Source organism: Echeneis naucrates, chromosome 23, assembly GCF_900963305.1.
Source record: "Echeneis naucrates chromosome 23, fEcheNa1.1, whole genome shotgun sequence".
Lineage (NCBI taxonomy): Eukaryota > Metazoa > Chordata > Actinopteri > Carangiformes > Echeneidae > Echeneis > Echeneis naucrates.
The window spans coordinates 6,718,591-6,732,113 of NC_042533.1; the positions used below are offsets into that span (position 1 = coordinate 6,718,591).

A 13,523-nucleotide genomic window follows, 5' to 3' on the forward strand; every position below is an offset into this window, starting at 1 on the left:
CACCTGTCCACCCCAGACAGATTGTGCAGGATGTGGCCCCTTGTGGTCAGCTAACATGACTCTAGTAGATAAACACGAGGTCTGTCGATGTTTCCTGTGTGTATGTGCCTCCCTCTGTGAGTAAGAAAGGGGTTGATTGAGTGGAACAGAGCTAGTGCGGTGAGATTTTCCTCAGTCCAGTGATTGTCAGTTTATCTTTCCTCGACTGTAGAGGAATGTGGCCATGTCTCTCTGCTGGAGTGCTCAGGTGAGGCTGCTGTGATTGCTCTGCTTTCATTCAAATTCTTTTATGTAACACATGACTGAATCAGGACATTTCGCAGGAATGCAAAATTAGACTTTTACTGTTTGATCACTGATGGGTACTCAGCAACTCAGTCAGTACATGCACAGATTTTTTTCCCTCTTGATTCCACGCTTCTTGCTTCTTGGATCCTCAAATTTAACTATAAGTTGTATTTTAAAGGGAGTCTTGATATACAGCCTTTATTTTGTCTCCATTTAAGATAATAGGAACAGCCACATAACAAACGATGCAAATGTACACACATGACAACAGCATAACCTCTTACCCGCTCAACACCCCCAGAACGAGATTGAGAACGAAAAAGGAGCCGAAGATGACGAGAGAGACAAAATAGACCCATGGCAGCTCATAGCCCATAGCATCCTGCATCTGAGAGGGAAAAGAATCAGAGGAGAGAAAGAGAAGGAAAAAAAGGGGGTTAACAGGTAAAGCGTTGGTGGAGAGGATAGATAAGGGAGTTGGAAGGAAGAGAGGACAGAGTTATAGGAAAAAAGAGGAAAAGGTTAAAAAAATAATAATAATAATAAAAAAAAGGTTTGAGATTTGTTTTGAGGGGATTGACAGAGAGAAAGGTAAAGTGAATGAAAGGGGGCAGTAGAGGACAGGCCAGACAGTGTGTTAGTGACAGAAAGAAATAAGGAAAGGGGAAATATGTCATACAGGAAACAAGAAAGGAGCTGTGTCTGTTAAAAATAGCTATAGAAAGACCTGGCAAAGCAAGAGTGGCAGCATTGTGTGATTAAGTGTGTGCATAGACCTTTATGTCTGGTGCAGCTCCATGACAATCCACAACTGAGCAGACCAAAGAAGGTTTAACTGCTTTTGTAACTTAATAACAACCCAAAGCTTTCATACCAAGGTTTGCATAGTTGCACAATCCCTCAAGAAATCTTTTCTTGGAAAGGTGGATGGACCTTTATGGAAAACATATTTAGATGCTGTGACTCTATAGTCATTCATACAAATCAATTATATTAAGTTAGGCGGATTTATGGCATGTGGTACAAGAAAAATCCCAGTGAAAAAAAAAAAGGTTTTTTTCCCCCCTCAGGATATTCAGTTACTAGGGAATATGCCACAAGTACATCTGGAAATTGTGTTAAGAATTGCTTAAAGTTTACACAATTTCACAGTTTAAGCCTTAAACAGAGACAGATTGCTATTATGGTTGACAAAGTGACGAGGGTTAGGCTCACATCGTCAAGTTGCACTTAAATTAAATTAAAGGAAATTTAAATGACAATATGAGGGAAACATTACAGTCATGTTGTTTATTTTTTAATTGAAAAAACTGCCACTTTAAGTGAGACTGCTGGGGGAGGACAGACAGAGGGCTCATTGCTACAGCATTGGTTGTTAGATGGCATTAATCTATATTCCCAAAAATGTGTGGCAATGAAATCAATTGAAATGGTCCAAACACAATGAACCAAGAAGACCAAAGGCCCTGGCTTTGCCTGAAAGTTTTTCCATAATCAATTATACTTATAACTTGTAATAAATAGGAGTCATTTATTATAGAGTTGATGAAAAGAGAACTCTCATAATCTCTCGTAATATCAGCAGAGTTTGCATTAACTGATGTGTTGCTCTCTGTGTGTACAGAAGAGTTTGTGGCAGACAGGGTAGCGAGAGAAGGGGTGTAGAGCTGGTAAGCTCTCTGCTCCATGTGTATACATGAACAAACTTATTCACTGATTCACACACATATGCGACACACATCTTCTTGTATGTTTGTGCAGTATGATCCCACAATTATGCATGCAATGTCTGCAACCATATATGCGTTTCGTTGGTTTTTAACTCATTAAGCAATCTAAAATTAATTCATAACTTTCACACTTTGATAGATCTTCAGTGTGTGCCTCTCATATTGTATTATTACATTCTATTCAGCTCAAAATCTGTCTCAGAAAAACATGTCTAAATCCAATCATAATGTACACACTGTGTCTAACTACTTGTTTTTATCATCACATATTTATATTTACCACAGATATCAACACAACAAAGTCAAATTTGACCACCGTATTTTTTAAATTCAAAAAACCAAAATGACTGCTCTGTGACCTGGACATAATAATAATAAATGGGCAAAACAAATGAGGCCACCTGATCATAGAAAAAAAGTTAAATGCCATGAATAATGAATATATATATATTATGGCTATTTATTTTACACATCTAAAAAATCTAAAGACAACTGTCTTATGATTGTGTCAAGTGCTGAAACAGGTGAGCAATTTTCCTGTGATTGCCGTAATTTGCCAAAGTCCCGCCAACAAGGTGTTAAAATTGCATTTCATTTTGTGTCAAAAACATAAATGGTTTCATCTTTTTCTTCACTCTTGAATCTAAATTTAATGTCTTTTCAAAAGGGCAGATATGAAATTTGATTGAACCTTCCCTCACAATGATTAACAGCACGGATTATTATATACAACATACAATATACTATTGGTTTATTTAGCTGTACAGGGCTGTTGTATGCTTCTGGCCATTTACTGAGGGAGGGGCAGCTTTGGGGTGTTTTCGAGATGAGGGTTTTTGTTATTTCTTTATATTCTTTTCTCTGAAACACTCATGTGGTCTGATGCTGCAGATATACTTCACTGGCTACACAAACTAAGCATTGCAATCCTCAGTCATGCACGAAAACAGTGGCACACACGCACGCCACACGTACAGATACACAAAAAGTGCTGTTGTGGTGTCCGGCTCACCCAGTATAGAACATCTGTCCAGCCCTCCATAGTTATACACTGGAACACCGTTAACATGGCAAAGGCAAAGTTGTCGAAGTTAGTGATTCCGTCGTTCGGCCCCTCCCATCCCATTTCACACTTGGTCCCATTCTGTTTACAGTGTCGACCATAAGCTGCATCGGGTGCACACGGTGCCGGCTTTTCTTCTGCGTTGGTGCCTGTCACCAAAGAGATGAGAATGTTGCCTTTTCCATTAGTTTGCTATGTTGGATGGCTCCAAATACAATAATGAATGAAACCAAGCTTAAATGTATGTCATCACAATCACACACCCTTTGATGTGAAGAAAATACCAATGACCATCCACACTTGAGAAAGAGTCAATTAATATTGTCCAGGCAGAAAAAAACTTTTATTTCAGGAAGAAATACTAAATACTAGAAATAAAAATTCATTTTTTGGATGAAAATGTAAAAAATAACACACTGAACCAAAACAAAATGAAGAAGCACAACTGTGAAAAATTGCTGCACTAATTGTATGAAACAAGCTCTCTTGGGTGATGTATAGGCTAACAGAGAGTATTCCACCAGCACTTTCCTGACACAGAGCTAATGCCTCTCATGGGACCAATAACATCACCATAACAACACTCCAGTCCATTTATACCTGGGGGCCACGACTGAAAATTGTTTCAATCATTTATGGCAACTGCTGTTTCAATTATTGCTCAAATTGTTCATACTCTAAATCTTAAATAGCAGTTTGAATCACTAATGGAGGTGATCATTTAAATTGTTTAAGGTATCCACTCTATTTTCTCTCTGGCCTGTTGACTAAAGCCTGATGTCTTACTGAAGTCTGAGATTTATTCTGATTTATTACCTTGAAGTTGGAAAGTGAGAATAGAGCGACAGTTTACTTTAATGTTTCAGTTGAAAAGGTCTGATTGCTGCAGTATTCACCTATGCTGTCATCACTGAAGTGTGTCTGTGTGTGTGTCTGCTTATTGAAGCGTGCTTTCACACATACACACACACACACACATTGAATACATGCTTCAAAATGTATCTGATTGAAGTGCACTGAAGTGCAGTTTGTGAGTGTATGTGTTACCTCATGTATGTTTGTATTGGCATCTGTGCATTGGTACACAGTGGTCAGTGCACTAAATACACTGTCTCACTCTGTCTCTGCATGTGCCTTTGTGTGAGTGACTGTGTGTGTCTGTGTGTATATACCTATATGTTCGTAAACGCAGGTCTTGTGCATCTTGCCCATGAAGAGCTCCAGGCCGATGATAGCATAGATGATGATGACGAAGAGGACCAGCAGGGCGATATGGAGCAGAGGAACCATGGCTTTGATTATGGAGTTCAAGACAACCTGTAAACCTGGAACACACAAAGATGAACACTTTATATATGGGTGTGGACACAATAACATACAGCTTATTTATCAACTACAGTAACCTTAATAATAACATCTTGCAGTTTCATAATGAGAAAGATAGTAAAAATGTTCTGACGTAATAATTATTTACTTTAGTCGAGGAAAATAGGATTCATATACAAACTTTTATATACATATAAAATACATAAAAAATGGTTTGGCCATACAGCTACACATCTTATTAGAGCTCATAAAGAAAGGTTAGAAAGGTTCTGGTGTCCATTGGTTAAAGTACTTGACATATTTATTGTGGATAAGAGAAACATGCAGGCTTTTAACAACAGTAATTACAAGTTTTATTTGCCGATCACTGTTTTTCTCTAAATTCTACACCATATAAGCAGCAATTGCACCTGAATCATTGAAACAGACAAATCTGACTGTCATTGTGCTAATCACTTAGCAAACATGCCACTGATTGGTTGCCATGACATCAATTCAATACCCAGTCCAATGATGCTGGGCAGTTTGAGTCGAAACACTGTGTACTCATGCTTTTAAACAAAACAGCACAATGTGGGATGTGCTCAAGCACCCTCTGTATTTTTTTGGTGTGGTAATCACAGGAGCTGTCAAACACACACAAAGAACTCGCACAGGTATACATAGGTGCATACACCCACTTAGCCTTTATCCACAATATCTGATAATTTCCTGTCTTCTGACCAGCTGGATTATTGATTTCTGTAGTCACTAATACAGACAGACTGACAGAAAACTCATCCTCTGCTCATACTGTCTGAGGATCTGAAAATAGGACAAGTGAACTCTGTGTGTGACCATAAGTGTGTGTGTGAGTTTGAGTGTCTTTGTGTCTGTATGTCAAGCAAAAATATCATCAGAAATCGGTGGTTCATTTCCTCCCTACGTTGCTCTATCAGTTCTCATACCTGATCCCCAGGGCATAATTTCTTTCTGTCTCTCATTCTTTTACAGCTCTTAATACTTACTTGGTACTCCAGAGACCAGTCTGAGGGGTCTAAGTACTCTAAAGGCCCTCAAAGCCTTGACATCGAAGCCTGCTGCCTTCCCTCCAATAGGAGTGGCCCCATCCCCCTTGGTAGCCTGCTCCAAGATCGCGCTGAATAACCTGCAAAAAGAAAATAATGACTTCAGTAACCATCCCTGTCAAGTTGACAAGGCATTTTCACATACTAGAGAATATTTGAGAGTGGAGGAAAAAATAAAGGAGATACAGGCATAGAAGGCTATAAGAGAACAATGAACATCTGTAGTTGACATCATTGTGGATTTAGCTTTCCTTAGCTCTGTTGACACTACTGTCACTACCACACCGATCTATGTGATCAAATCATACTTTTGGACCAAGTAAATGTGAAGTGAGTGGTGAAGACATCCTGACCATTTCACAATCAAACGTGTTGGTTGGAGAAAAGTCAACAGTTGGAAATAAAACAGCTTCGTTAATAAACAATAAAGGTATTTTGTCTACTCCCTCTGTTTTACACAGATAAAGAAATATCAGACAATCAGTTTTAATAATTTGAGAATCAGCAAGAAAACAAACCTGTTAGGCTGGTGGAGGTGTTTTTATGTGGGTGGTCACCACACTGTCAGATTGCATATACTATAGATCTAACCATACATGAAACATGAAATTACTATGCTATATTTAAGGGCTAAATATTTGTTTCACTGTTGGTTTCTTGTTTGCATCTATGAAGCTTTCCTTGTGTAAAGAGATACTTTTACAAAAGCTTAAATGTTTGTGTATTTTAAACTAAACTAAGGACACCCTGCCAATTCACTTGTGCATACATAAATATATAAATACATATAATACAAACTTTCTTGAAGGAATGCACACCTTTAGAGGAAGTTATGTATTTTGGCAACAACAATTCCGAACCTCAGTAACCTCCTTTTAAATGAGAGGAAAGCAGCCTGCTTCAAAGTTTTGTTGAAAGTCTTCCAAGAAACGTGGGGACTATCACTGCAGCCCATCGTAATATCCACGTCTGCTTACTGTACAGTGCTAAGTGCACAGACATAATAAATAGAAACACAAATCATGCAAACATATAAATGTATGCAAAAATTAAAACTTCTAACAAAAGGTCTAAACATGCTTTTATTCCGTGGCCTTTTGTTAAAGAATAGAGAATAGAATAGAATAGAATCCTTTATTGTCACTGTTCACATTGTCACCAACATTAACTGTGAAAATATGCTTAGCAGCTCCACATGGCAGCGAGAAAGAAAAACAAGAAAAACACAAAAGCGCGATATCTCAATAAAAACAATATAAAATATAAAATATAAAATATAAAATAAGTATTTCCAAGGTATGATAAATACGGGAATGGTTATGATAAATATGGGAATGGGTATGATAAATACGGGAAACAGTGTATACTGTAGTGCAAAAGAGTTTACATTATGGCAATGTCATTATTTACAGCAGGTAGGTGTCTTTGGGGGGGAAGGGATATTGCACTTGGTAGTGAGTGTGGCCATTGTCAGTCTTTGGGTGGGGGTGGGGGTGGGGTGATGGCTTTGACGGCCTGGGGGAAGAAGCTGTTAATGAGTCTTGTAGTTATCCCTATGAAATTATTAACGTTATCCCTATGAAATTATTTACAGACATCTGTTCAGTGTGAGGGGTTCACAAGCTTGAATCCATGTACGTCCAGCAGAGCTTATCACTCTTCTCCTTCTCCATCTGTCTCTCTGCGTTCCTTTAGAAATCACCATATAGTACCATTTTCCAGCTACTGCGGCTCAAAGGGCAGTCAGCGGCGTGTTAGTCACGGAGAATTATCAATTAGCACAGATGAAATGGCCACTTGAAAAGACCTCTCAAAACATATCGCCCTCTCTCTCCTTCTAACTCACTCTCTGCCTCTCTATTTTGTACTGAAACACACCTTTGAAACAGACTATAAAAAACACATCAAGGATCCACAGTTTTGCACCACCAGCATTTCCACCCAGCATGTTTTGCAATGGTGCAGTGTTAAATGATATTTAGAACCATTAAGTGTAGCACCACATAATGATTTGTGTGCATAACCAACTGTGGACTTTCCTGAAGATAACAGGGAATCCATAGTAGTCAACATGTCATGGAGCTGATCTGTTATGTTTTGAATGTAAACTGTTTGTCTTAAAGCTTAATTCTCCTTTTTCTTTGATGGTCTTAAGGACAATTTGACACCTCATACTGTTTTGATACGAAGTGGGATAAGTGTGCAATCCAGAAGCAATTCAGAATCTAAATAGCATGAGGGAGGAGAGTAATATATGTTGGGATAAAGATAAATTAAAGAGTGATGAAAAGAGGAGAGAGATGAGAGCTAAAAAGAGTCTGCTATACGAAGTGTTGTATCCATATAGCGTTAACTTTTTCTGAGTGGAGAAGAGAGAGTGAGTCTTTTTTTCCAGACTGCTCTGTCTTGAAAATCTCAAAAACTTTCAGAAAGAGGCTGGTGTCATCAGTACAGCTCCCTCCCTTTCAGAAGGTTAATGTTAATATTTGGGTGTTGGCTGGCCACAATGAATGCAAGTCAAAGCAATGTCATTGGGATAGCTTTTTATAATTTTGTGTGTGTATGAAAACTTGTATATTTGTGTGCGCATATGTATGAGAGTGCATGTGTATGTGTGTGCCTCCAAGGTTGCTCAGCAGGTACAAGTTCTTTCACCCATATGGCGAAACATTTCAGACCGAACTCTGTCACTTCTCATCACGCGCACACACACACACACACACACACACACACAGACACACACACACACACAGTTACTGTACGCAGGCAAGCTCACAGGCAGAAAGCCCAGCTCACATTCATGTAGCCCTGTCGTAGCTATATTTCCTGGATTTGTGTGTCCTCTCAGAGTGTGCAAAACAAACTGTGTATTTTAGGTCCGCACCTTCACTAATATGTTTCTCTCTATCTCTCTCTCTATCTATCTATCTTCTGTGTCATTTCCACACCAAGTTCTTAAATCTAGATGACACAATAGGTCTGAAACCGCAAGGAAAAAAACCCTCCTGAGCTGTTCTTAAACAACTTCACACACTCTAGCTGCAGCCTGTTTCCGTTCCTTTTCCTGTGACAAGGAAAATGAACATTTCCTATGATATTCCTAACCTATCATTGCAGATCTAACGGTGCTGAGTCAAAATAAAAGCCATTATTGAAACAGCGACTCATCAGGAAATGCAGACAGAGGAAAGATAATAGCATAAGTGTGGTAAAGGTTATGTTTATGCCAAGGGCACCATGATGCCAGCTGATAGGGTGTGTTTTGCCAAACACACACACCCTATCAGTTAGCGAAGGCTAATGTGACTGAACACTTAACTGGCACCGAGCAGGACTCACAGAGCGTGTGTGTGTGTGTGTGTGTTTCAAAAAGCTTTCCTTCAGGCTGAGAGATGCTTTCTTGCTATCTGTCTGTCTTTTGTGCATACACACACACTAACATGCACGCGGTCAATTAGACCATTTTTATGGCATTAAGGTCCACAGGCTACTGTGCCATTACCCCCGCACAAAACTGAAAACAAAGCACAGTTGGCAGGCAGAGAATGCGCACACACACATGCACAGACACAAAAACACACATACAAACAGGCTCAGAGGGTTTAGCTGATGGGCTATGTTGCTGAGTTGCAGATAAAGAAAAACAGAACAGAGCTTTGCTATCAGCATCTAACAAGCTAATCAGTTTAGGCTTAACCAATTCACTGTAGGCCAAAGTTTACTGCAGCTTTAATATGTATTGCCTGTAAAGAAAGCTTTAACACAACCTTGAAAGTTAGGTTGTATTATTTTGTATTTATTATTCAAATACCACACATACTCAGAGAAAGGTATGATTCACATTGACCTTCATTTACATTGTGTGCCAGAAGATTGGGTTGTGCTAGTCAAGTTACAGTTGTAAGGTGGAAAATTCAAGCTTTGTTAATGAAAATTTGTTTGTGAAAAAGAAAACAAAAAAACGTAATAAATTAACTTGACTTAACCTGTGGCATTAGGCAGAGCCTGCCAATTGTATTGGCTGTTAGCTCATTTGTTGACATAAAATATAATAAGGCGCTACCGTTAATTTTTTATGGTACCATGGAAACCGTGGAATGTGACAGTGAATTTACGCTTTGTCTCACCTTCTATCAAAGTACACAGATTCAGGTAAAGTAACAGAGAATTATTAAAAAAATTTCATGGCTCTCATCTCTTCTCTGTGTTTCTGTTCACTCACCCTACGACTACGATAATGAAGTCAAGCAGATTCCAGCCGTTCCTCAGGTAGGCGTTGGGGTGGAAGAGCAGGCCATAGGCTATTACCTTCAGGAACGCCTCCACTGTGAAAATGATGAGGAACAGATACTCCACACGCTCCTGTAGAGACACATAAACAAGACCATTTATTGGATTGAGCAGCAGCACTGCAGGAATGTGGAAAGTCTAAGTCTAACACTGAATGAGCATTAGCAAAACGTAGAAGGTTATGGGTGAAAAATTGAGGCTTTGGTGCTCAGGTTTATCATCACATTAATGGGTTGTCAGTGTGAGTAAATACCATTACAGGGTATAATATATAAGGATGCACTACTCAAATGAGACAATACCACCAATTCATTCACAATTATTTCTATTTCCTTTTCATTGGTAGATTAGATTAGTGAATACCTGACCATAACAACAGCACACACATTCATTGACTATCATCATATGATTTACTCATGCTGACATCAAAGCTTAAGACCTTTGTGTGACTTATGAGTACCAACAGTGACGCTTGACGCTCGGTTTATCAGCCAGAACAAGTGACCTGTGACCTCTTGTGTGCGGTTGTGTGTATATGTGAGTGTGTTTGATTATTTATGAATGAACATGCGTTTGTCTAAGTTGCAATTGTGTACACAATCAAAGCATTTTGATTATTTAATCAAAGCAACTGTCTTCCTGTGCAAAGAAAGAGAGAAGACCACATACATGTGGGCATTTGCACACATGCAATGCTTCTACTACAGAGTTCCTCTGAGATTGTTGTCATAGTGATGACCCCTGTTCAGGAGGTCCTGGGAAATGTCCTGAAATGGCCTTGAGAACGAGGGATTATATAATTCTCTGACTCTCGTAAACTTTCAGAGAATTCATTATCTACCTAATTATCTCTCATATCTGCTTCCGAATTTGTTATCAAGTTAATAACTGGAATGGTGGAAGGCAGTGGTGCAAAACTATTTGTGTCCTGTGTAAACCAACCAGGAAGTATTCTATATTCAGATACATTCCATGTCCACTTTCTTCATCTAGCTGAGGTACCATTTTTTTAATATGAAAATATATTTAGCTCCATCCAAGCATCTCTCCATCCATCTAAGTCTCTGGTCCTCCTCCTGTTTCCACTATTTTCCCATGGACACACAGGCAGAGGGCCAGAGGTTTTAGAAGGAAAGATAATCAGGTCTCTTTGGACCTCGGCCTCTGGGAACAATTTAGTTGAACCTGAATGTGGAGGTTTTGTACTGCATGTTTTCAAATTTACCAAAATAACTTCACAAGCCGGGCAGCACAGCAGTGTAGTGTTTAGGGCTGTTACCCCACAACAAGAAGGTAGTGGATTCGGTTGTCACTCTAAATTGTCCGTAGGCCTGAGCGTCAGTGTGAGTGGTTGTTCGTCTCTGTTTGTCTCTGTCTGTCTCTGTCTGTCTCCGTATGTTGGCGCTGCGGTGGACTGGCAGCCTGTCCAGGGTGTACCCAGCCCTCACCCAATGTAAACTGGGATAGGCTCCAGCACCCCCTGCAACCCGGAAACGGATAAGCAAGGATGCGCTGAATTAAAAATGACTCAGGGATCACAGCTGACACACAATTACAAACTCTTGGTTTTAATAAAAGACTCTTGATTTATTTATTTTTTGTTATTGTTGTTACTGATCTGATTATCATACAGACTGGTTTTGGAGTGGCCAGACAGTGGAGGGTATGGCATGAATTACAGTGCAAAGATTTACACAGTTTGCAAGGCAGACAACTTGAAAAGCATTTGTATCTTCTCATTTTAGTCCATTTTAGTATCCATCTTAGACGTAAAAAGCCTGTCTTCCTTTTCTGTCTGTGTGTGTCAGTTTCAGTACCTCAAGGGTTGATTGTTTTTGTATTTATCGTCCGCACTGTAGACCCTCCAACACATGGCTAGCATTTGTAGTCTACGTGGAAGTAATTAATCTCACATACATAGGCATATATCCTCCCTCTCAGACACACAAAAGCTCTCCATCACTTTCTCTCTAAATACACACAGATACACAAACGCCCAGGCTGTGTATCTGCTGATGACAGGCAGACAGTGTGGCGCTCTGAAGAATAAAACAGAGAAAAACATCTGGTAGGAACAGCTCAGCCTGACACACATAAACACATACAGATACAAGTCTCTGCCTCCATAAAGGGCAAAATCCATAAGGGGAGTGAATAATCTGGTTAGTGACTGGAAAGAAATAAGATGGGAAAAGATGAGAGCCTGAGAGAGAATAGAGGGATGAACTAAAGAGAGGGAGAGAGAAAAGATAGCAGACAGAATGACAGAAAGGTGAGTATGTGGGAGCAATAATTCAGTTACTTGTGATAGGTCAACCAAACCGCCTATCCATCAACTAGACCAATCAGATTATAGTATCGACATTCTACTTTACAGCGGACAATGTTTCCATTTGCCATGACCTTCTGTGTGTGTGTGTGTGTGTGTGTGTTGCGAGAGGGGATTAGGCATTAAGCTGTTTCTGAAAGTTCCCACTAACAAACGGCATCATGCAGTTTTCAATAGCAAGGAAAAACCCATTGAGCAGACGGTGCCAACAACTCGAGCATGAAACACAAAACAATGGAAGAACTACACTACCAGTCAAAAGTTTGAACACATGTTCCTATTCATTTGAATGAGAAAGTATGTCCAAACTTTTGACTGGTAGTATAGCTAGACTGCATTTGAATTTCAAAACCTCCTGCTTATTCAAAATTTCACAGTACATGCATTTTCACCAATGTTGTATAAGAGAATAAGATAAACATCAATGTCAAAAATATACAACATTAATGCAAAATTTTAAATGCGTATTTACACATTCAACCACACCTTAGCAGACAAGCACTGTAGAGCCTCATTTATTTCTGCTTTGAAGGGACATATTTATGTACAACTACACATCATCATGCTGCCAAAATCCAGTAATGATTTATTTCGAGGAAGCAACCACTGTGAGTAAAAGAGTCTGAACTTGTACATATTGTGTATTGTATTAGGAGGCTAATAATGCAAGCCTAGTGAAAAGACAAATGCAGTACGAGCGCACACAGGAAAAGTCTGGCCTATTACAACTTAGGTTTGAACTTTTGGCCATTAAGCTAATGACATTATACTAGTCTAGATGCTTTCTGGAAAGAAACTCGACTAAAAAGAAAACACTGTCAGACAGGGTCAAAAAAGAAAAATATTTAAACAATGGCAGAGATTTCAAATACAAAGGCCACCCAAACTTACTTGCTATCAGTTTCACAGTCAGGGGTTAAAAACACTCTCTCCTTCTATTTTTCTTCCCAGCACTTTGGATTTGAACCAACAACCAACTCTTCTCAACTCAATTTAACTAGAAACTGATGGAAAAATTAAAACAGAAGCAGATCTCTGCATGACTTTGAATTAATAGGACTTTACTGAACTATTTCTCTCCCATCCCTTACTTCTGTGTCTTCACCTTCTCTCTCTTTCTTTCCTCACCCTCTCTCTGTGGGTGCCAACCAGAAGTTACCATAGAGACACTAAGATGGGTTCTGACGTTACCATGGAAACTGTGGGCTGCAGCAGCAGTTAAAACACATACACACACACTTTGACAATCACACACACATGCAGATAACACTGATCAGTACTGTACCAAGAATATCCACAGCACAGTCATAATTACTACTCTGCTGTCAGCATCCAGATTTCCTATTGTGTGTCTTCATGTGCACGTGTTTACTAATGTCATGTCTGTGTGTAGAACTGTCTGTGCTTTTGTAAATGTGTGTGTCTGTATG

The 13,523-nt window shown here is 39.3% G+C and overlaps 1 protein-coding gene across 2 annotated transcripts in view; it reads right to left on the reverse strand.

Annotated features, from left to right (window-relative positions):
* cacna1c (calcium channel, voltage-dependent, L type, alpha 1C subunit) overlaps window positions 1-13,523 on the reverse strand; it is a 158,974-nt gene that overhangs the window by 51,034 nt on the left and 94,417 nt on the right. For both annotated transcript variants that reach the window (XM_029494870.1, XM_029494871.1), the window contains exons 5-9: window positions 9,697-9,836; window positions 5,415-5,554; window positions 4,254-4,406; window positions 3,031-3,230; window positions 573-676 (exon numbers count right to left, since the gene is read on the reverse strand). In XM_029494870.1, coding sequence (XP_029350730.1) covers window positions 573-676; window positions 3,031-3,230; window positions 4,254-4,406; window positions 5,415-5,554; window positions 9,697-9,836 — 737 coding nt within the window. The remainder of the gene's footprint in view (window positions 1-572; window positions 677-3,030; window positions 3,231-4,253; window positions 4,407-5,414; window positions 5,555-9,696; window positions 9,837-13,523) is intronic.